The sequence below is a fragment of the Polypterus senegalus genome, chromosome 1 (genome assembly GCF_016835505.1).
Source record: "Polypterus senegalus isolate Bchr_013 chromosome 1, ASM1683550v1, whole genome shotgun sequence".
NCBI lineage: Eukaryota > Metazoa > Chordata > Cladistia > Polypteriformes > Polypteridae > Polypterus > Polypterus senegalus.
In genome coordinates this window covers 144,113,873-144,139,220 of record NC_053154.1, presented here as the reverse complement: position 1 = coordinate 144,139,220, position 25,348 = coordinate 144,113,873, and the positions used below count along the sequence as shown (strand labels likewise).

At 38.1% G+C, this 25,348-nt stretch overlaps 1 protein-coding gene across 1 annotated transcript in view; it reads right to left on the bottom strand.

Annotated features, from left to right (window-relative positions):
* The window catches only part of nyap2a (neuronal tyrosine-phosphorylated phosphoinositide-3-kinase adaptor 2a), a 167,714-nt gene that overhangs the window by 14,145 nt on the left and 128,221 nt on the right, over positions 1-25,348 (bottom strand). The window contains exons 5-6 of the mRNA XM_039759683.1: positions 12,290-12,478; positions 6,798-6,901 (exon numbers count right to left, since the gene is read on the bottom strand). Of these exons, the coding sequence (XP_039615617.1) occupies positions 6,798-6,901; positions 12,290-12,478 (293 nt within the window). The remainder of the gene's footprint in view (positions 1-6,797; positions 6,902-12,289; positions 12,479-25,348) is intronic.

Sequence of the window (25,348 nt, the reverse complement as noted above, 5' to 3'; positions counted from 1 at the left end):
TAAACATTTGCCACCCACCAGTGCTTAAGGGTTTGGTTTTGGATGTTTGTGGACCTCAAATTCAAATGCTCCAGAAGAGAAATAAATCTTTCGTGTTAGGTTCCTTTTATTTTTGACCGTTGACAGCAGGCTTAAGATATGAAAGCACTCCCCTCTAGTGGCCATATCTTGCAGTGCAAAGAAGATTTAGTTACAAGTTAGACTCCTCAGAGCTTGGAAAGGAAACACAGAGGAAACATTAACACAGCGCCGGAAACTTATTGGATTTCCTCTGTTACTGAAGCAAATTAAAGGTCACCTTCTTGAATGGTGGTGATATATTATTAAAAGATATCCGCTTTTCACACAGTAGCTGATTAGAGTAAATTATTTTTGGCAGGGTAATTAAAAATTTTTATGGACTTCAATACATAAGTGTGAATGAAAATCTAAAGCAATTTTAAAAATGGGTAGAGCTGAATATCAAATTTAGCTGATGTTGAATTTTGCATAATGTAAGGTATCAGATACACGTTTTGAAATCCATAAACTACGTTGCTTCTTTTTGTTTTTCATCAGTAATTACGCTTATATTTCTTACTTATGGAGATGCATATTGTAATGGTGGAATGCATTGTAAAACAGGAGGGAGACTGGAATCTGCAAACATGTAATTTGAAAGTCAGCTTTCATGTTAGTATGCAGAGTTGCTTCAAAACAGACTAGACCTTTAATTTAAATAATTCTCATTTATACACTGAAAAATGTATAAATGTGTGATGAATTCAGTTTACCATTCTAAGGGATTTTGGTAAGCCCATAAGAGCCCAAAGAGCAGCCTCCAGGTCTTGTTTTGTATCATTCTACTAAAACTTGGGTGGGGGTTTATAGAAACCCTGAATAAATAATATAAATAAAAGTAGTGTATACACTTAACATGAATTCATTCAAATTTCAAGCTTGTTGCTCCCTTGTCAGTACCTTGTGGCAGCCAGACCTTCAAAAGTGGGTTTGAGACACCCTTTCACCATTAAAAAGAGTTCTGCCCATTAAGTGATAGCACATATAAATACATCCTTGTAGAATTTAGCTACATCCAACAATATGACAGTAAACATATGAATTATAGCATATAACCCATGGAAGCAAAACTAATCATCCCTAAGTATAAAGTATCACAGCTCAGGTTTAAGGATATAACCTCAGAGGTGTGAGATACTGTAGTTGCCCCTGTCTTACTTTACAAGAATCACATTATAGTGATTAAAAGAAAAATTGCATCTTAATTCCATCAATTTGCTATACTCACTTTTTCTTTAGCACCAGACTCAATGTAGGAAGCAAAACTTGATGGGACACCAAAAGCATCACAAGGCGAGTAAATAACACATCTGAATGAGTCAAAGTTTGACCCAGCAACCTTCATTTGTGATGTAGATGAAAATGTGTCAATTTCATATACATTGTATGCACATATATATTTAAGTGCCGGAGTGGGTAGACTGGCATCCTGGGTAGGGTTGAAGATAACTTCCTACCCAGCTGGGAAGCCATCATGGGAGGTACAAATGGAGGCATAGCTCAAGCGGGAGGAACCTCAGTTTCTATCCCAGTCAGGAGGAACAAAGAATTGTTGGATGAGGGACCACTGGATTTTATGAACAGTTTGGCCACAACAGTGCTTCACTAACTGAATCTCCATTTGGATACCCGCAAGGTTACTTGGGGCTTGTATTGCAGAAGGGCAATCCTGTTGGAGTTCGAGGCGCTGTGAGGAGAGGACCTCCCTGTTTTGGGGAACTTCTGTATGACCCAGAAAGGCTTTGTGCAATGTCATGACACTTGAAGTTCTCACCATAAAAGGAAGTCACCTCATCTGCATCTGGAATCAATAATGAGGAGCAGGACGACGAAGGATATGGAGGTGCTTATTTATGTATTATACTATGCTGAACAGACTAAAACCTTGTAAAGGTATTGTAAAATAAGTATCATTTTATGTATCCTTGAAATTGTGTTTGGCTGAGTTGTGTCTGGTATTTGGGGCTCTGGGGCACCCTCTTGTGGTCAACATATTGTTGCTGTAGTGCGGGCACCAACAAAATTTTGGAAAAAAACAAAAACTCATTGAACTTAATTATTTAGTGCTATGCTACAGATTCTGTATTTCTCATAACTGTAAGAATGGCCCAAAATGGTAGAATAGTAAGGAATGCTTCTAATTTCCTCATATTTACTTCATATTATAGACAAATTGCTCTGCTTAGACACTGCCATCTCCTTGTTGCTGATGTGGTCACATTACAGCACTGCAAGCTTATAGATTGCTGAGTGGCCACTTCGAGAAAGTGCTTTGTCTATGTGAGCAGTCAAACTGAAGTCAATATTATTAGCTTGATCCTTGAAACATTCATGAGTATACGTAGAAAGGAATGCCCCTTGAGGTGGGTTCATTCTACAGATTTACTATGGATTTCTGAACGTTGCCAGCTAAATATGACAAAACGGAGAATGACTTTCTGAATATCACACAGCATTGCTTTTTTTCTGTCGCATGCTGGCTGCCTGGCAAGTATGTGGGTGGGAACACTGGAGGAGGTGAGGAGGATGTTGACAGTGTTCCTTGTTTTTGAATGAAGCAAATGTCTCTTAAGTATTGCCTCTCAGTGGAAATAAAAGATATAGAATGGATTACTGCAGTGCAGGGTCTGAAAACGCACTCCGTAATCACGTGTCACTTACATAAAGACTTTCATGGGCAATGCGACCTTAAAATACTTTTACTAACACTCAAAAACAACTAATATAATGTTCATTCTTAATACAGAAAAGCAAGACAGGATGCTCACGGTTTTATATTTTGTCAGAAGTGGTGATATGATTCTGAAACTGTATAGATAACTGATCTGGCAAACTCATTTATATGCTAATAGTTCTACAAGTCTAAAGCAGAAATATTTGCTAATGCACATTTAAATGGAGTAGGTTACATAAAAAAGAGAATTATTCTGGCTCCCAGGATGCTGTCCACTTACAATCACAAGTTGCTACCCTAATTTTCTCATTTAGCGCATCCTCCTATCCTCTCAGCCTACACAACTAACTGACCTACCAGCCCCACACACACATTGTCTTTTGAACACTACTACTCTGACTTACTTGATTAGCTAACCACTTACCCACCCACATTTTCTACACATTTTCTTACCTCATCTCATCCCATCTCATTTTGCTAAGGGTTGCTATAATAACAGGCACAGCAGTGCTGTTAATAGATGTAATTCCTCCAGCAAGATCTGTGTTTCATCTCAGTGGACCAAGCCAGTATACCATCAACAGGAGACAGTTATGGGTGGGTTCTTTGGGGGATCCTCACTAGTTGGCCAAACTGACACTCTCAAGCTGGAGCTGCAGAGGCTCTTCTTTGAGCTCCTCTTGGGCTGTTATATTTAAAATACACCTGGACAATGGAAACATTTTCATACTTGTGTATTAACCAACCTTCCAGTTTAAAGCTCTTACTTTCTCTGTGGTCCAATCTGCTTCATTAAACACATTAAACTAGCACATTAAAGTACACATGATAAAGGCACTGAATTGTTTGTAACCCACTTAGACTCAATGCTCTATTGCAATGTATTCTGATTCATTCAATGTACTATAAGGCATCTAAAAGTTTGTGTTTTCTGTAAAGTATATGTATAGAGGTTCCTGCATTCATAGCAGCCTTTGAAACACAGGACATTAATTTCAATTTTACCTATCCTTCATCTATGTGCCGATCCCAATGATCCATTACAGGTTTGCTATCCTAAAAGCATTGAGTGCAACCATAAATAAGACCAGTTCATTGCAGGGCATACTCTCTCGCACACTCTCACCTATTCAGTTCCTGCACTGGCTTATTACAAAACTGGGCTACAGTAGTCTAGAGTCTGTCCCAGTACCATCAGTGCAAGGCAGGAACCAACCCGAAATAAGGCACCAATACAAGGCAGGGAGCTCAACTAGCATGCCCTATTGGCGAGTTAGCTGTGCTCAACACTGAGACTGACCATGGACTCACTGGAGACAGTAGAAAAGACAATGATGACAAAAATATTATGTAATCCTGAGCCATAATGCCAACCATCCTCTCTACTATTCCTTGTTCTGGAACTTCACTGGAGTAATACTTTTTAAGGACCACTATCCATTTTACATTATCCCAAGGCAAGACTCAAACAATTAGAATAAAATGTAGAAGACTTGCATGATGAACTACAAAGGTCCATTAAAGCCTTAACATGAAAATGGCAAGAATAATAATTGTACTGTGTGGACTCATTTACATTTGCTTCCAAACGTCATGCCTGGCACTTAACTTTCTGAATAGGCGAGTCAGAACCTTTTCCAAGGAATGCCATGTCAATGTAATTTTGTCAATTGTGTCTTTGGTTTCATTTGAAATAAAATTTGATTTCATACTGGACTGACAGCAAGATCCATATTGATTATCTTTTCTTTACCTTAATATTACACTGCCTTAGATATACTTTAAATACAACTATTGAAGGACTAAGGTTTTGAAAATGGAAAGCTTCTTTTTTCACAAAAGGCTTTTAAATTTTCGAAGCACTGTGTGAGATGCAGATCATGTGGCACACAGCAGAAGCAAGGCAGCAGTTGATCGAGCAAAGAGGAGGTAAAAAAAACCTATTTGTTACCCATTGAATCACGGTTTAAGAAGGGGTTTCAGAAGAGCGACTGTGTCTCCTTGGGGTTTGTTCAGCCCCCTCTTCACAATGCGAGCGGCAGACTGGCTGCAACTTGGGGTTATATATATATAAGCTATTCTGCAGGCATATTGTTCAGTAAATGTACAAATTCTAAAATAAATCACATTCCTTTAAAATACATACTGTTCTAACTACTAAAATATGTAGCAAAAGTATCTATCTATAATACATATGGATATTGCTCAATATCATAATTTCTTCTGTAATGTACTTATCTGAAAAGTAGTTTTCATCATTCATCTAATTAAAAATACACATGTATTCTCATGAGTTAATTAATATTGCCACTACTGAAATATGGGAATCTGAGACAAACGTTCAAGTCATATAGTTAAAAAGGAACTCTTGACAGCTTTTTAAAAGGGTTTGGATAAGAGAACTAAAAAGAACTAAGCTATTGGTTAGCAAAATAAGACTGATGAGCTGAATAAACTCCTTTCGCTCAACCATCTTATTATGTTATAAGATTTAGAACCAGCCATGTCAATGGAAATTGTATCTCCAGAGTACATGTTTTAATTTTATGTCAAAAGTATCTTATATGTCTCATTTTAGATTTAACATATAGCACATAATTAAAAAAAGAGACTGTACAGTGGCACTCCTTCATTGAATAGTATTTAGTTCCTGATCTGGACACCACCCATATAGAGTCTACAAGTTCATTCTTGGTCCAAATTAATTCCCTGTTTTTCTCTTACATTCCATGCATGTGTATGAGGGCTTAAATGGAGACTCTGTGTGACTCAGGACAGGCGTGTTAGTGTGTGTGCTTTATGACAGACTGGCATCCTCTCCAGGAATGATTCCCTCTATGCTAGTTGTGCCGCTGAGATATTCTTAGTCTCCTTGTGAGCCAGTAATGGGTTAACAGAGTTGGATGATTTCTTTTTTAACGAAGATTTTGACATATAAGCTCTTCAATTCAAGAAGCATTTGTACTTTCAGAAGTGTACATAAACATTTAGTTGGCAGGATAACAAAATAAATGTAGGTAACCTTTCTAATGAGAAGTTCTAGTGGAGATCATCCTGCTCACAAAAATAAGCTCTTTCTCTTGGAAAATGGAAGCTGAGACTTGCTGGCACCCCTGTATATCATGTCTAGGTCTGTATTCTGTGAGCTCCATTTAAACATCAGTGTACGCTAGCAAAGAGCAGTCCAGTTTGGCTAATGTCATATCTGTCGAAATATGAGATGCTGTACATTTAACAACACAGAAACACAGACAGAAAGAGAAAAAAGAGAGACAACAGCACAAAAGAATGACAGACCACCAGTGAAGGTAAGCACACAGCAGTATTGGTTCAAGGCTTTATTACATTTTCTTTCTTTCTTTCTTTTTTTTATACCAGAGTGAACCATGGTCACTCTGTGCACTTTCACAATTTCTCTTTAAGCTGGTATTTTGTGTGAAAATGCAGACTGGGCAGCTCCACGGTCTATTTCACAGTATATCTTGTTGAGACTATTTAATAGTCAAAGAAAACTATTCAATGAATAACCCAAAGTGTGTGTTAGTTGATATGATTCCCATCCTGCTACTTGCCAGGACTGGAAACCTAAAGAGCCCCCAAGTAACAGAGCTGCAAGTAATTCATCAAGTGTAGACTTTTGTAACGTCACATTGCCTGACATTGTTTATCTGCAGTTCACAAAAATCTATAAACATTTGTAACAAAAATTCCTGCATGTGAGGATTGTGGGTTACATGGTTTCAACCACAGATTGAGCATAAAAAGAGAGCAATGTCTTTCTGAAGAAGTGCATTAATGAAGGAATCAGTATTAATAAATAGTAAAGCTTTATATACCACAGAGAGATTGATAACACAAAAAAGGCACAAACAATATGTGACTCGGGAAAAAAAATAGTTTCACCCAAGAAACAGACAGAGATGCTGCTGCAGTTTAGGACGTCACATAGATGAACAGAAGACATGGATCCAAGCAGGACAGATGCAGACAGACAAGTGGAGTGACAGGAGACATGTACTTTTGGCACCGCACAAGCTCATTCACGACTTTCTAGCGATGGTACCTGGCTCTGCTGCACCTCACCACTTTGTCTGAAGGGTGCGACGGAGGGAGGAGGAACACCTGATGTAGAAGCTGATCGACCCAGTTTGCAAACAGCTTTGGATTCTGTAAAAGAAAAGTGAAAGAAAGAATAATCAATTTAAGTTGTTATCACTGCATTGCCTGACCAAAAAAAACAAAAAACAATCCTGCTGTGATCTATTTCACTTTGCTAGAAAACACGGAGAAACAATGCTATGGGCCACTTCCTCATGGTCTAAATACTAAAAGGACTGAAAGATGCTACAATGAACTGAATCTTCTAGAATTTCTCATTATACAGTAAGTAGACATTAATGATGCATGCATAGGTGGGACTGGGTGATCGCTTGACCTTGCAACCCATCCATCCATCCATTTTCCAACCCGCTGAATCCGAACACAGGGTCACGGGGGTCTTGAGTTTAATTTTCTTCATCACTCACACTGTCTGGAGCTTTTGCTTTTTTTCCTGGTCATCTGAATACAGCATACATTTGTCAAAACAGACACTGGACTTTTCCATTAAAGTTCGCTTCCCGTGTCCACCCTGCATGGAGTTGGAATATTCTCCCCATGTGTATGGGTTTGCTCTGGTTGCTCCGGTTTTCTCCCACAGTCCAAAGAGATGCAGGTTAGGTGAATTAGCAACACTGAATTGGTCATAGTGTTTGTTTGGTGTCAGTGTGTGTGTGCGCCCTGTGATGGACTAGCGTCCTGTCTAGGGTTTGTTCCTGCCTTGCACCCTATGCTAGCTGGAATAGGCTCTGGCAAATGTGACCTTTTTCAGGTTACAAAATGAATGACTGACTTACTGACTTTTCTGTTACAGTCATTATAAACTCATCTGCCTAAATTAATTTATAATTTAAGTTACCCTTCACTTCCTTAACAGATTTTCCTATTTGTTATTTTTATTTAATTTCGTAATTGTACATTTTTTACTGCTTATAAAGTTCTTTAATGTCACTTTGTATGAAAATGTGCTATAGAAATAAATGTTGTTATTGATAAGAAACTGTTTTCCTTATCATCGATTGTGAACATCATTTACATTTGTCAGTAAAATATATTTTTAAGGGGCTCAAGTGGCTGTAATAAACAAGACATGAGACTGAACTGAAACTGAGAAAACAGGCAAATGTCATTTAAGTGGTGATGGGACAGAACCAAAGTGGAAAAAGTGGAAAAAAAAACATAATGCTTGATCCAATTTTATTTGTATTAGAAACATTTGTTCATTTTTACATTTTTTTAAACAATCCTGGACTAGCAGTTCATCACTCTTCTGGGTAAGAAAAAACAAACAAATAAAGCTCATTTATTGAAAGGTACTGTGGCTTTGTTTCTTCACATCACTAACTATAAAAAGTTTAACAGGACGATATGTCCATCCATTATCCAACCCGCTCTATCCTAACTACAGGGTCAAGGGGTATGTCGTAACATTAAAGTAAATGTTTTCAAGGTGAAAAGAATGGCATGATTTTTTTCAAATTACTTATAAAGATTGAGAATATCTGTGATTTTGTCTCATTATTTGCTTCCATGAGGAAAGGAAAAGAGCAAGAATTTTAAATGCATTTTTGAAATCTTACAATGAAAAGTTAAAAAGTAAAAACTTGCCATTATGTCTGACTGCAGCTTTATGTCATATGAGGACTTTCACACATCTTCTGCTGTAAGGCTCCATTTCCTAGTTGTATCAAAGAGTGTCTTCACTTATGTTAGTGAGTATTAACAAAGGGCTTTGATTAACTAAACCTTACTTGGTTATTGTCATATAACTGAAACAAACTCAGTCAGTAATTTGCTGTGGCTTTATCCCTGCTTTGTTTTTCTTTATTTTTGTTAGGTGTAATAGTAATTAGATTACTTCTTTAAAATTAGTTATTCTTTAGTTGTTAAAGAACGCTTCAAAAACCTCTGTGGAAAATAATGCTTTAATTTCAATTGCATGCAAAAGTAAACATTTTCTAGCTATATATAACAAGCCAATATGTATTTTTGCATTTGCAGTACAAAAATATTGCGAAATTCCATTTGACAATAGCTAAAATATTTGATTTTTAACAGATGATGAGTACACTATTGACATTTGTATAAATTAAGACTACTGTATTTCTTTGTTATAATTGTACTCATGGTGACTTTAATTGTGCGCAGCTGCGAAACATTCAATCCATGATGCAGGTCTTAAAATTCAAATGGTGCGATCTTTCTTTAAAATCTACATTACCCACACAATAATTCTTGCTGGTGCACCCAAAGCCAGTCATTTTCTAACCTACTTAGTCCTGTACAGTGGTGCAAGGGTTGCTGGAGCCCATCCTAGCTTGCATAGGGCAGGAACAAACCCCAGACAGGGCACTACTCCATTGCAGCGTGAACACACACACTCTCCAACTACAGCCAACTTTGTATCACCTATCCACCTAAACTGCATGTCTGGACAGAAACAAGAGCACCCAGAGGAACCCCACACAGACATGCAAACTCCATGCAGGGAGCTCCATAGGATGTGAACCCTGGTCTTTTTCTACAAAGCAGCAACACTACCACTGCGTCACCAGGTGTACAGAATGCTTTCAGTGTAAAACATACAAACATTTAAGGTTACATGACAAATACAGTCTAGACTGTAGTCTCCCAAATGTATTTACACATTGTTCATGGGAGTAATTGGAAAGGGCAACTATGTAGATATAACAATCAACATGAACTTAAATGACATAACAATAGTCCATCACAATTGGAGTATGTTCATTTGTACACAGTATACTAAACCAATCATTAGCTTACTGGAGAATACCAATGACTTTAAATATTAAAGGTTGCTTCCCTCTGATATGGACTCACAGACAGTCACATTTTATTCTTTCTGTATTGACCTAAGACTATGCGTCTGAAATTAAAATGGAGTAAACCTCAGACAGTGAAATTCATTTAAAAGGCATACTATATTAAAAAAAAATGCCTATTGCATCTACAGTTATTTTACTACCAAATTTCTAATCTTGCTGCTTATCTTTTGTTAATTTTACTGTTTAGTGATATAGGAAAAGTAATTAGGAGTAAAGAAGTAAAATGGACAAAGAGCAAAACCCTTTATCAAATATGGCAGCACAAACAGTACAGTTTTATTTTAATTCTCAGCCTGTTTGCTGTGTTCTAATATTTTTTTTTTTTTTTGGCTCTACCCTTTTCCATTCAGTCTTCTTATTACTTGAGAAAGTTTTAAATCTGTTGAAATAAAGTACATTAATTGACACATATGTCTGCAGCATCAGTCACAGAGAACATGTGGCAGGTAGCACCCAAGATGCCACCAAGACAGGTCTGCATGGCTGATAAACACATTGAAATACCTTGCGACATAAATGTGAGCATTAATAATACTGCACAAGGAGAAATTACTTTTACCGTATTTGTCAATACATGTTGAACTCCTGCTTTGGACATGTCCTTATCCGTGGCCATTTTCTGTTATGCACCCTGTGGCTTCACATGAATCTGAATTTGATTGAGCAGATTTAGACAGCAGAAGGATGTTTTCTCTGATCCCAGAAAGTGCCAATGCTTGTACATTCTTGAAGACACAGTCTGGTTGCTTAATTTCAGTAGGTAACACCTGGGGTAAGCTCACTGTGATTCCTACACAGGCTGCTCCAAAATACTTGGACACATCTTAAGAATGAGGCCAAATTCATGGGAGTAAGGTGTTCATTTAAATTACTTATGAATGCTTTGATATCACTTCATTTTTTTTCTCCCGGTGCCTCCTGACTTACCATTATGAGAAAACACCCACATATATAAATTTTGATTAGTCTTGATGTCTAGTTATGCAAGACATTAAGAATTTGTTGTCCGTCTATACAGTATCCTAAATAAACCATGTTTTTAGGACTTCTTGAACTTTATTTTCTGCAGGAAATTGCACCATTTAGGTAAAGAGTAAACAAATAGGTGTCTCCACAAAAATAATTGCATGCCACATCAACTGACCCCAGGGATACAATGGGTCAAAGTAACTCCTTTTCAAAATAAGGGTTTGGTAATATAGCCATGAGGAGTGTCGTATTATGGCATTTTGAGGTTTCATAATCACAAATAATTTTATTTTTATATTGACTTTTTACCAGTGGTCCTAGCCCTCTAAGAAACACTCCCAGAAGGTTGAAAGTAACAGTTTTCAAACATAAGCATTTGGGGTACAATATTAAACTATTGTTATTTTTGACCATTTACTATGGAACTAGTCCTCTATGGAGAAAAATGCCACATTTCCATTACAACCGAGAATGTTTAGACATTAAACATTTAAATTAAAGCACACATTCATTATTTCAAATATCTGATGGCGCTATACTTCCGTGTTATATACTTCTGCCTCACCAAGTAAATCATTATATTTCTAATGGACACCCTGAATTAGGGTGTCTTGTACTAATTCAGACTTTTCCCTGTGAAAAGCTGTCCAAAGCATTTGTCAATTTTAAAGGGAGCTGCCTATGTTACTTATCTAAGGTAATATTTTTCAGTTTAGCCATCCATTCATTGTAGATTAATTCAGATCAGCATTGGTCACAAGGTAGGAACCAACCAAAGATGTGAAGGCAGTAAGTAAATAAGTGATTTTCTAACTTGGACTAATTAATACTAATTAAATGTAGATGGGCTGTGAGTTAGTTATTTGATCAAACAATATTGAATTTATCTTATGTGTCACACACAACTTTCATGATACTAATGCGGCAACTTGCAAGAGTGTATCTATGACCAGAATAAACAGTAAGATGATTTTATTGCAAATACTCCCAATTTCACATTACTATGATAATAAATATAATATTTTCACAGTGTTATCAAAACCTATTGCCATTTTTAGATACTAATCTGGACAATGTAGAAAATTATAGCTAAGGTATCTTACATAAACTTGCAATTCTGAATCATATTTGTAAACGATAAATCACATCAATATGCTGACAATATTTGCATAGGAACAAATCTTAGCATAACACCCCTCAGTAAGTAGACACAAATTCAATGGGAATAATGATAAAAGGTTTAAACTTTTATTTTATAGTCAAGAAAGCTAAGGGGTAGTGGTGGGTTGAAATAATTGACATTTCTTTCCCACAGTTCCAAAGTATTAAGGTCAAATCCAGACCCTGTTCTTTCTGTATAATGCTTACATTTTCTCCACATGCCCGTGTTGGTTTTCTGCAGGTGCTCATGTTAGTCCATATCCAAATTTTTTTTAAAATCATGATTGACTCATTTTTATGCAGCTTCCTCAAGTGTTATAGAAGTCACATTTCTTCAAAAGCAATTTGTATTGTCCAGAAGCTATGGTTTGAGTTCACAAGTAACATGCATCCCTCACAAAAACAGAGATAATTGCCACCTTGTGGTAGAAACTGATCACAACATGTTGATTTTATTTTAATTTTGCAGTAATACTCTTACCTGAACTACTGTTGCCCAGCATTAGTGTCGGACTGACCGATGACCTCCCCAGTCTACTGCCTGGTCCTGCTGGTGGCTGTTCAGGTACACCATCCCACTCATGGGCCTTCATTGTCCCTGTCATCCCTCGATCTTTGCTCTCATGCCTAGGAAGAGGCTCAGTGCTGTGGCTCCTAATTTTTGCTTCACCTACAATTAAATGAAGATAATTTTATTTACTGGATTTGTAAAAAATAATAATAATTTACAATGAAGGAACAAAGAAGTAGAGCAAGCGAAAATTCACAAGTACCACCCTTGTCAGGTTAGAGAATGAATTGCAACCTCATTAGAATTTCTAAACATGTGAGAATTACTATATTCATTGCTTTAGAGAAAGAGTCTTTATACGGGTTTTGTTTAAAAACTTTACTGTAAGCAAGAATTACAATATATCTCAATTCAAGAGCACTCAGAAATAATTCAAAAGACTAGAAATAAACTCAATAAAGAGTATGGAGTATATTTTTGTCTGCATTTTGTACAATACTATAAATCTAACACATCTTTTGTTGGATGAAGATAACAATACCTTTAGTGAAGCTCTTTGCAAACCTGAAGCACTGACATGCAGTACATCAATCAGTAAATCTCCATTCTATACTGAACCTTTCTCAGCAAACACTACTCCATAGTGCTTTGAAAAGGAGAAAGAGAATTTAATGAAATCAATAAGGGTTCACACAGCTAAAACAGCTTCTCATTTTCAAGTTGTACAGCATACCATGACTCTTGTGGTCTCATTAACTGGTCAACACATTAATGGCTTTTACAAGTTTTTCTGACCTTCCTATTATTTTATGGTACTCTGCAGCTCAGCTTTCCTCATGAATGATAGATGTGTAACATTTGAAAAGATGTTTGCTTTTATGCCTTTCAAATATTAAATATAGTCTGAGCACTGCATTACAGCTCACCCATTGCTCCCTTAGCCGTTGGAGACCTAACAGCAAGAAGCTCCTTTCGGCCAACCTCCATCTTGGCTGCCTCCAGGCATCACGGCCAGACCGTCCGAGGTCAGCTCTCCTCCCTTCGCGCTCATGTAGTCGCTGCTCCTTAGATCCGTCTGGAGGACACCAGCCTTGCTTACCCCACTCCACCCGAACATTCAGTGGGGTGGACTAGCCCCTAGAGCGCCACAGCCAAGAGCTCCTTTGTGGGGCCTCAGCTTGTGCTGTCTCCTCCTTCCAGGTGGCCAGATCGTACCTTCCAAGACTGCCTTTCATGTCCTTTAACCTGTTTTTTTTTCTTCTTTTCCTCGATCCATCCCCTGTTTTTATGCCGGCCAGTATATATACTCTCACATCTCCGTGGGCGCAGCGCCTTAATCACATGCCGCAGGAAGCCAATGAAGCAACTGAAAATGATTGCACCCGCATGTGCAGATGAGACTCACTCCAACTATCTCATTAACTCCCCGCGGCCGTGCAATTGTACCCATAGAGAGTGACACGGCTCTATGGATTTAAAATTGGCCCATTTTTTTTGAAGCCGCTATACCACAACAGCTACCAGTAATGTACATAAAATGGAACATTCAATTAGTGACAACCTTATGAATTTTGTACATGAAAATGGCCAGGTGGATGCCATATACAGGTACATGGTCATGAGTATGTTAGGAATACCAACCTTGCACAACAGTGTCAAGGGTTTATTGGGAATAGGGTGTCATCTAAAATAAGTCAATAGTTGTCCTGTAATTAGAAACAGACCATTAATAACAGATGCTAGCAAGACTTAAGCAGAATAATAATTTCAACTGAGCATCTGAGCTTAACTGCTCTTTAGGTGCATCTCTTCACACAATAGTAAATCCCATTTTTTCAGAAGAATAATATTCCATATCACAAGGATTGAAATAGCTCTAGAAAGAAAACAGTTAATTCACTTTAATGCAATGGTCTACTCTGTTATTAGATGGGATGACATGGAGCCAGGTGTTTGTAGCTGAGATTCACATAGGAAAGTTTGCAACAGCTATGGCACACAATGAGGCTGACAAAGCCCAGCATTTTTGACAAGTTCTTGAGACCAAGAACAGTCAAATTCAAACTTATTTGATGGCAATTCAGGAACCAGCTTGCTATATTAAGTGGATGAAACACAACACAACACAATATAGTACAACATTTTCAAACCTATTTAATACAATTCAGGTTTGTGGAGTGGTCAGAGTCTATCCTTACAGTATCAGGCATAAGACAGGAAACAACCCTGGAAAAGTTGGTTGCCCATCTTGAGGCATACCCAAATGAGGTCAATTTAAAGTAAGCAAAGTAACCGAACAGGCACATCTTTGGTGGTTTGTGTAGAAAACCTATAAGCAGTGACAAGGTACAAATCTGGGATGCTGAGGGCATATGGCCACCATTTTGCTCACTTAAATTAAAACTAAATTTTAATTTAGGATTTGATTTTAATTTTTTCAAGTGATATTTAATAGCAGGTCCCATATTAATTTCCACAAATGTTGACTTGCAAAATGATTCTCTTTTTAAAATTGATTTGGTTTCTGTACCAAAGAATATGTGCTCAGTCCTAAGGTTTATTAATTGACAAAATAAAATGACAGCTATTTTAAAAATTACAGTAAATATATTTAGTTATACTACATGTGCTCCGGTCAGATTAATTAACTTTTTCCAACACAATACAGAGTAGTTCACACAAACGTGCACATTTCCAGGCACTCTAAAACAAACATTACAGGTAAAATGAGAAATAATGATCAAAGCTTATCTTCTTCTGAATGACAACAGGAAATTTCTTGAAAGAGAGTAGAAACTTAGGTACCATCTACCTTTAGCAACTCAGATGGACCATGCTCACAGTAGATGTCACTATGACAAAGTGGTTAATGCCTCTACCTTATGAATTCAGCATTCACCACATTCTCCCCATTTCTGCATGGGATTTTCCTTGTGTACTTTGTCATTTCTGCTGAAAAATGTGTGCAAAGCACAAACACCCATTCTTCCCTCACAACTTGCTTGTTTTACCAGAGACAGCAAGTTCAAGACCTGAACTTGGGGCCTTTGGAGTAGACAGTGGCATTCTCTCCTACTATAAGAAATAAGTTCTCATTAATATGTCTACATAAGCTGCAGCTTGCTGACTTGAAGACCCAGGGTTCATGGATAGCGTCTCCGTGTGAGGATACTGTATGATTTGTTGCACCCTGAGTGATATCTTGCTGGTGAAATTTGGCTTTCCTCCCACATCCCCAAAGGCATGTCTATTAGTTTAACTTAATTCCAAATTGGTTCTATTTGGGCGTGTGAGAGTATGTCCTGTGATGGACTGGCAACCTGAACAGACTAATTCCTCTTTGCAGTTATCCATGACCCTGAATTTGATTAATCAGTATTAAGAATGTTACTATATGCCATGCCTGTAGTGAAAACTCTCTTCAAAACAATAAAAAATGAAGTACAGGTAGTCCCCAGGTTACGGACATCCAACCTATGACTTACGAATGAGGATGCAGCTGCGGCACATGCGCCTCAATAACTGCTACTCCGTCATCTTCGGCCTGGGGATGCTGCAAGTGGTGGCTGGAGGGAGGCAATTTCGCTGCTTGCGCAGTGTAGTGTCCCTCAGGCAGCTCCTGGCGACAAGCGGTGACCCGTGGTCCATAGTCATTGGGGCCACAGCTATCGCTCATGTGCAGGACGATGGTTCGCTGCCCGCCCACTATGCTGCTGCAGCTACTACTCCTGACTGGACGCAGGCTGGATGGAGCGGAGGGAGGCATTTCACTGTCCGCTCGGCACACACAGCTGGTAATGCTGCAAGCAGTGACCTGGTTGTGGCTGAACGGGGCGGCAGGGGTAGCATTGTAGTATGCCTCGGATGGCTGCCTGTTGAATTGGGGTTGGGCGATTCACTACTCACCTTTGGCTGCACCGTGTTCGTTCTCGGTGGGCAGATGTTGCAGACACTGTAGTGGAGGTGACTGTGAGGTGGGCTGGTGATGAAGCCCCCCTCGTCGCCCCCAGTCATTCTCAATAGCAAGCCTGCTTGTACTGTTACGCACATAGCAGGAAGTTGTCACTTGTCTGTACATCAGACTTGTTGATGGGTGCCTTCCTACTGTGATAGCGTGTACTGTATAGCGCTGTGCAGAAGAGTTCATCTTAACCTTTTGTCTTCACCCTTCAAGAATGTCACTGAAACACAAATCTGATGCAAGTGTTGGTGATACAGTAAAGAAGAGAAAAACCATCACCATTGAAAATAAAGTAGAAATAATAAAAAGGTCAGAGGGAGATGAAACTCCATCATTCATTGGCAGAGCACTTGGTTACAGTTGGTCAACAATAGCATTTATTAGAATAATGTACCTGTTCCGACTTACATACTGTACAAATTCAACTTAAGTATAAACCTACAGTCCCTACCCTGTATGTAACCCAGGGACTGCCTGTATATGCAAATTTAGCTATTGTTAAAATGAAAACTGAATAATGAATAATGTAGACATCAATCTGTACCCTCCTTTCATTCATATATGGTCAAAAATATGTGAACACCTCCAAATAACAAAATTATTTATACTGAAGAGTTCAGTGACTTTAAATGTGGCACTGCCATAGAATGCTGCCTTCGTAACAAGTCAGTACCCAAAACTTTTTGCTCAGTTAGATCTGCCCTGGTCAAAGTCCTAGTACAGTGGAACCTCAGGTCACGACCGTAATTCGTTCCAAACAACCCGATTTGGTCGTGACCCGAAGTAATTTCCCTCATAGGATTGTATGTAAATACAATTAATCCGTTCCGGACCGTACGACCTGTATTTAAATATATATTTTTTTAAAGATTTTTAAGCACAAAAATAGTTAATTATACCATAGAATGCACAGTGTAATAGTAAACTAAATGTAAAAACATTGAGTAACACTGAGAAAACCTTGAACAGAGAAAACTAACATTGCAGGAGTTTACGCTATAGCCTTATGAACCGATCGCTGTAAACACTTTTTTAATGAGTTTTAAGCACAGGGAAAAAAATGAACATTTGAAAAATTCATAATTTATACAAAAACTAACCATTAACAACCAAGAAAACTAACCTTGCATGAGTCGAGTTCTGGCATGAAGGAAGTTAAGTGGAACTGGGTGGAAAGGAGATTACAGTTTTGAGGTAAAGTTCTTCTGCGCGATGCACGTCTGACCGAGAACAATGTATTGTACAGGGAGAGACTGAACACGCGCGTAAATCAGCGGCGCGTATGAACTGGAAGGGAAACGAAATAGAGCACAAGGAGTTCACAGTGAATGCACAGGGAGAGACTGAATGCATGCAAAAATTATCAGCGCGTACGAACCAGAAGGGAAACTGGCTTGTTTGTCACCCAAGTGTTCCACTGTATTGTGAATTGCAAGCATCCAGGAGCAAAACAGCTCAGCCATAAAGTGGTAGACTACAAAAAAACACAGAGCGAGGCCGCCTAGTCCTGAAGCACTTTGAGCATAAAACTCACCAATCCTCTGTTACATCGCTCACAAAAGAGTTTCAAACTGCCACTGGAAGAACTATGTATATGTCATGACCTTCATGAAAAGGCTGAGCGGTGGTACAAAAGCATAGGATCCGTGCAACAGAAAGTGTCACCTGGAATAGTGTAAAGCAGTGTTTCTCAACCACTGGGTAGTGGGTTGTAAGTTGCTATTAGTATAATGGTAGCAGTGGGTCGTGAGAGGGTTATGAAAAGGGTTGCTGCATTTTGCTGCTCTGACAATCCTGCTGAAAACCTCCCCACTCTGATGATCATACTCAAGTCACCAAGGCCAACGTCACAAACATTCTTACATGGGAAAGGTGGGTCATGATATCAAAAAGGCTGAGAAACACTGGTGTAAAGCACACTAAAGTTTGACTCTGGAGCAGTGGAAACGTTCTCTGGTGTGATGAATGCTAGTAGAATACTACTTTCTGGAATGTATTTTAACACCCTTTGTTTTGGAATGGGATATCCAACAAGTTCATATAGGTGTAATGAGCAAGTGTCCACAAACCATAAAGTGTATACTGTACTTAACTGAGATGGGGAGCATGACACTGCTTAGAGAACCAGCAGCATTTATGGGATTCCATTTTTCTTTTAGTATCTTTCTGGTCCACTGCCCAATGTTATTTATTCACAGAAAGCAAGAACAGTGCAACTAGTTTTAACATTTATAAATAGAGGGTAAACTAATATAGTTTCATATCTGTGTAGAGCTTTTATTATATATTTTTATTTTTTTCCCCAGAGCTCCAGTCCCCTCATTTGTATACACACACATATATATTGTGTCTGTATGTTGTGAAGGATAGCCGGGTCCCATGCCCGGCAGGGACGCCCCTGCTGCTTATGTTCCGGGGGAGCCGCCATGGACAGTCCAGTACCTCCCCCGGGACGCTTGGTGGCAGACTCCATGGCTGACCGTGTTTTCCCAACCACCCGCAGGGCTCCATGGGAGATGGAGTCCCCCACAGCTTGGTTGGGGCCCAGCGTGGCCGCTAGGGGGAGCTGCCTGCTTCCCACAGCCTGGCTGGACGAGCCTGCAGCCCCACCCGGAAGTGCAATTAGGACCAGGTGGTTAATCACCTGGAACACTTCTGGGTGGGCTATAAAAGGGCCCAGCCACCACCACTCGGAGAGCCAGAGTTGGGAGGAAGGAGACGAAGCTTGTCTGGGAGGAGTGGTGGAGAATTGTGGTTTGTTTTGTTCTTTGGGACTGTGTTTGGGCTGTGTGGCACGGGGAAGACGTGTCACACAGCTGAAGAAAAATAAAGCCTGTGTGTTTTTGTACACGTGCCTCTGCGTGGTCTGTGCCGGGTCGGGCGCTATATAGCGCCTTTTACAATGTATATTTAAATATACAGGCTATACAATTATTTTATGTTACTTTATCTAAGCAGGTAATTCAAATAACATAAAACATTAGCTACCTTTGTTATATATTGTAACTACAGTATATAATGTACTTCTTCTTTCGGCTGCTCCCGTTAGGGGTCGCCACAGCGGATCATCTACTTCCATATCTTTCTGTCCTATGCATCTTGTTCTGTTACACCCATCACCTGCATGTCCTCTCTCACCACGTCCATAAACCTTCTCTTAGGCCTTCCTTTTTTCCTCTTCTTCTCTTCTTCAATTCAATATTTTATTCACTTTAAACTACATAATTGCAAATGTTCCACTTATCTATTTAATTCAATGTCTTTGTCACTTTGTTAAATGATAAACATGTTTGTGAAACAAGTTAGGAAAGTAAATGTATGGGCTTGCACCTACATTGTATCTGGAAGTACTCTAAATTGGCTCAGTATAAATGCATGAATGCACCCTGTGATAGACATGAACTCCATCTATGGTAGCTTGCACTCTGGTTTCTGATTCTAACAGGATAGGCTCTGGCAAAATGAAAATTGCTACTATCTAATGCTCTACTATCTAATTGCTCCTGATCATTGTTTGAGTGGCATTGAGATGTTCTCCCTACGTCTTCAAGAATACTCAAGTTTTCCTTCCATGCCCCCAAAGATGCACATGTTAAATGAAGTGGTTATTGCAAACTGGCCAAATATGTGTTTTTGTGTTAATGAGCCTTGTACTAGAATGGTATCTTGCCCAGAGTTGGTTCTTGATTTTGCCCAGATTTGCACAGAAATCTGTGACCCTGAAATCGATTAAGTGGGTTTGAGAATGGTCGGTTATATGTTGAATATTATATCTTTTTTTGGAATTTTCATACTTGCTGTATACTACATGAAAAATGTTGAACGATACTTACTTTTTCTCATCACTATGTATTTATCTGTGGATATTTGTAAAATTCTAACATTACAAAAATCCATCAATCCATCAAAATCAATGCCACAGGGGCTGGAGTCTTCCTCAGCAGAATTGGGAACGGGTTGGCTGGATTAGTTAATCCATTGCTGAAGCCCCTCACACATGGGCATTTTATACCTACAACTTCTGAAACCTACAAACAAACAGTGATCAGGCCAAGATTTGAATCCACATCACGGGAGCTGTGAGAGAGCAGCAGTAACCACTGCACAACTCCTTTAAAAAGCCCCTAATTTGAAAACTTTTAACATTTTTTCCGTTAATGACAGCTTTAATGTACTTATCAATTGAATGGTGTACAGCTCCTTAAATGTTGTATTTATTATAGCCTCTTTGCAGATGTTAGACATTTAGTCAATGGTTCACTTAGAGCTGACTTATGATTATGCTAACTACTAGAAGCATTTCAATTGTAGAACTTATCCATCTCAAAAACCATAGCTACAAGCTTGAGCAACTGCAATCCCCAGAAGCCATACTCTGCACACTACACATACAAATTTAATTTATCCTAAGTGGTCTGGCATTTAAACCCAGGCAGCTTATTACTTTGATATGATTAAATTGGGTTTAAATACTAAATAAAAAAAACAATGGATGCTGACCCCTTCTGTGCTTTGTTTTGTGAATCCAGAGAGCAGAAAAACTGGAAAGCTATCTGGATTTATAATCTGACAAGAAAGTGTTACTGCCCATTTGGATGCACTCCTGTAAACAATAATGAAGTCAAAAAATGATCATGATTATCATAATGTTAAATGCATAACACTTTTTTTTCAAAAATTGCTCATTTTGCTACAAGATGAGTAAGAACACATTATATAAAAAAAAAGAATGGAGGACATACAATTCAACCCTAAAGATTTCCAAATAAAGATAAAATTCACTGCATCTTTTTTGTAAAGAAATGGTTTCATGAAGATAATAAAATATATCATTGTAAGCTGTTCCTATGAGCAGATGTGACTGGATCAGACTGTTGTAGTTGTTATTTACCTCTTTTTTCCCTGTTTTTTTATTTAATTCTCATTTTTTATTTTCATTGCCTAGTGACTCTAAAACTGAACTGATATACAGAAACAACTTTCATCGTTCCTACGTTCCCTCAGTGGTTTTAGGTGCTTTTTTCTTGTTCTTTTCAGACTAAACCCCGCTTTATGCAGTACAATAACAAAACCAAGACATGTGATATGTTTCACATTCTTTGTAAAATACATATGTTTTCATCTTATCTGTGTAAGGTTGCCTTTTGCCTTCAAAGTTATTTTTCCCTTAAAATAAAGCTATGCAGTTCAGTACTAACAGAGACTTGCTATTTACAGGTTTACATTCTTAATGGAGTTTCCTTGTTCGGAGCTTTGCCATGTAATCAACCATTTTGACCCAGTGTAATGAGTTTGACTTATTTTCCTTCCAAGCATTTTACTTATCATTAATAACAATCTTGTTCTACACATGCCAATGTGACATAGGAATGCAGGGACGTACATCTCGATCTGAGTGTAAAGCAAGTGCCAGCTCTGGATGGAGCACAAGTCTACTGCATGATTAACTGGCACACACTCAAGCTCATTAATTTATAGCTGCTCTTGAACCTAACTTGCATATATAAGGGATGTGGGAAGAAACTGGGAAAGTGTGTGTGTAGACTCACAAAGCAACTCACTGACTTTGGAATGGAACCTAAGCATTAACTAGTGCAGGATCATGCTGGCCATTAACAATGATTAAAAGAATTCATTTAATATCTGAGCAATATACTAGGTATTTCAGGACTGTTGTTGCAATTAGTATTCTTTAAATCCTCACTGCAATCTTTAAAGGTTCCTTTTGTTCATGCCTAGAGCACCCCAAGACAAAGGATTTGACATTCTTCCAGCAGCAGAAGCTAAAAGTAATGACAGTATGTGCCTTTGATAGGAAACTAATAGGAAAGACCAGCCACCTCAGAAGAGCCACGAGCCCAGTTTTGGGAGCTCTTGTAAAAGCAAAAGGAAATGACGTCCATCACCCTACACTCTTTCCTGCCTGACAGCTGACTACAAATGAAGAGATGCACTGTGGAACCACTTCAGAATCTTTGTTATAGTACAGCTAGGCGAACTTAATGAAATGCTTGCCTCCTGAAATAATTACCAGAGCTTAGGAGTTCCTCCAACTGTTCAAACCAAAGAGATTAATACTTAACAAGCAAACATTAAAATACATTTGATTAAGCTGCATTAAAAATGTAATATGGCAAGGTAAATCACTACTTTATTGAACACAGCACAGGTTGATTGATAGCTTCTTAAAAGGGAGCAAGCAACTTTCGGCTAGAATATCAAGTACATTTAAATGAAATGCATTATCTGTGTTGCCACCGAGAAACCATATTTGTTTTAACATAATCTATTTGCCGTTTGCGTAATGATCCAGACAATCTAACCTTATCAAATACTCCATGAATAAGGCATACTATAAAAGACATGGGTGATTGCTTTAGATGAAAAAGACCAATAGATGGACGGAAATGCTATAAAAATAGAGATAGACAGATTGATAGATAGATCACACATGGAAAAACATAGCCAAAATATTGACAACAGCATAAAATATATTACTTTTTTTCTCCAGGTTCTCCAGAGCAGTGATGTTTTTACTTGTCACATGACAAGTTCTTCGACATTGCATTTCAGTTTAATTATATTATTTGTTAACATTTTTATTGTGCAAAGTGGATTTTCTTCCCCCCTTTTTATATTTAGATAGATAGATACTTTACTTTATTAATCCCAAGGGGAAATTCACATAATCCAGCAGCAGTATACTGATACAAAGAAACAATATTAAAAATAAATAGTAATAAAAATGAAAAGAATTAAAATAAAATTAATGTTCGCATTTACTCCCCCGGGTATTGAATTGAATTGAATTGAAGAGTCGCATAGTGTGGGGGAGGAACGATCTCCTCAGTATGTCAGTGGAGCAGGACAGTGACAAAAGTCTGTCACTGAAGCTACTCCTCTGTGTGGAGATGATCCTGTTAAGTGGATGCAGTGGATTCTTCATGATTGACAGGAGTTTGCTTAATGCCCGTCGCTCTGCCACAGATGTTAAACTGTCCAACTTTAATCCTACAATGTAGCCTGCCTTCTTAACAAGTTTGTCCAGGCGTGAGGCGTCTTTCATCTTTATGCTGCCACCCCAGCACACCACCGCGTAGAAGAGGGCACTCGCCACAACCGTCTGGTAGAACATCTGCAGCATCTTACTGCAGATGTTGAAGGATTCCAACCTTCTCAGAAAGTATAGTCTGCTCTGAGCTTTCTTACATAGAGCATCAGTATTGGCAGTCCAGTCCAATTTGTCATCCAGCTGCACTCCCAGATATTTAAAGGTCTGCACCCTCTGCACACAGTCACCTCTGATGATCACAGGGTCCATGAGGGGCCTGGGCCTCCTAAAATCCACCACCAGCTCCTTGGTCTTGCTGGTGTTAAGGTGTAAGTGGTTTGAGTCGCACCATTTAACAAAGTCTTTGATTAACTTTCTGTACTCCTCCTCCTGCCCACTCCAGATACAGCCCACAATAGCAGTGTCATCAGCGAACTTTTGCACGTGGCAGGACTCCGAGTCATATTGGAAGTTTGTAAGACTGCATTAGAATAGGTATTACACAGAACAAATCACAACAATAAGCAATACAATATTTCAAATAAAATTCCAAATCAATTCCATCCTTAACACTTCTGGAGACCTATGAAATGAAATCATATAACTCATTTTGTTGTCACTTCTGTTGTCAGTGTACTTAAGGACAGCATTAATAAATTTCTGCCATATTCTAAAAGAGCTTTGTACAGGTCCTACAATTGAAAATACTGATATTTTGTAGTTTTAAATAGAATAAGACGTCCCTTTCCATTTTGTTATAATAAGTGGACTCAGGGCTTTCCAGTCACATATGATTAGGTAACCAGCATGTAGTTTAGGGTACAATATTACAACAGATATTGCACTACAAAATATAAACACATCTGATTATATTCCAAACACTGCTGTAAATGGGTCGGATGTAATGTTGATTACAGTATTGTCTAATAGATAGGTAAAGATTTTATTTAATATGATCTGAATGTACAATGGTCATGTAGCCAAACCAAGCAGATGTCTGACATCATCAAAAAACAATAAGGGTCTTGGCCTGAGTAAATTTTATATAACATAAGTAAGTGCATGTTGAGTAAATTTAGCCTATTTACAACACACTTTCCATAGGTTGATTAAGACTGCACTATGTCAATGTCTGATTTCTATTCTTTCATTCTTTATCTGAAATTCTATTTGAAATATCCTTTTGCATCACTGATGCTATACAATTAAGGAGGAAGTTTTTAACAAAAGAATGGCAAAGTGTAGAAATGCCACTTATACTCTATCTTCGTTATTTCAATATAACTTACTTCATATTACTGAAGAGGACAAGGGAAGCATGGCAGGTGTTCATTAGCAAAATTTCTTACAGATGAAATGGATGACTGGATGTTTACATATGGCAGTAAATGGATGACAAAATGCAAAAAATATTGTTAGAAATCTATAATGCCAAGAATATTACATGTACTGAAAACTTTGTAAGTTAAAAACAGTTAGATAAGACAAGTATCATGAATGGATACAACTGATAATAACAACTTATATTTAAAGTGTCTTCTACACTGTTACCATATTCTGAGTGTGTGTTGAACTACTGGAATCCAGCACTGTTGATTTTAGTTAGTACTAGTGCACAACATTGCTTTCCAAAGTCAACCAGTACAAAAACATTTTTTCTGCTTTCTTCCAAAATTTCAGAATATGTTATTTAAGACACAGTAGTAAAGTTACATGGTGCTGTTCCTCTCCTATGTGTTAAATCTTTATACTATGGATTTTTTAAACTGTGGCCCATTTTCATCCCAAGTAAATGTGGTTGCAACTGTGCTTAACTTTTTAAAAGTATTTGATATATAGAATTACTGAGAAAAAGAAATTGAGAGTCCTGGAAGAATGTTGATTTTTACAGTATCAATTCTACCTGATAATGTAAGGCGAGGTGATGACTCCATTTATCTAGCTTAAAACTTTGCAGACATTTAGCAAAGATTACAAATAGATGGAAATACCTGAAAACTGATCAAATGAAAGCTGA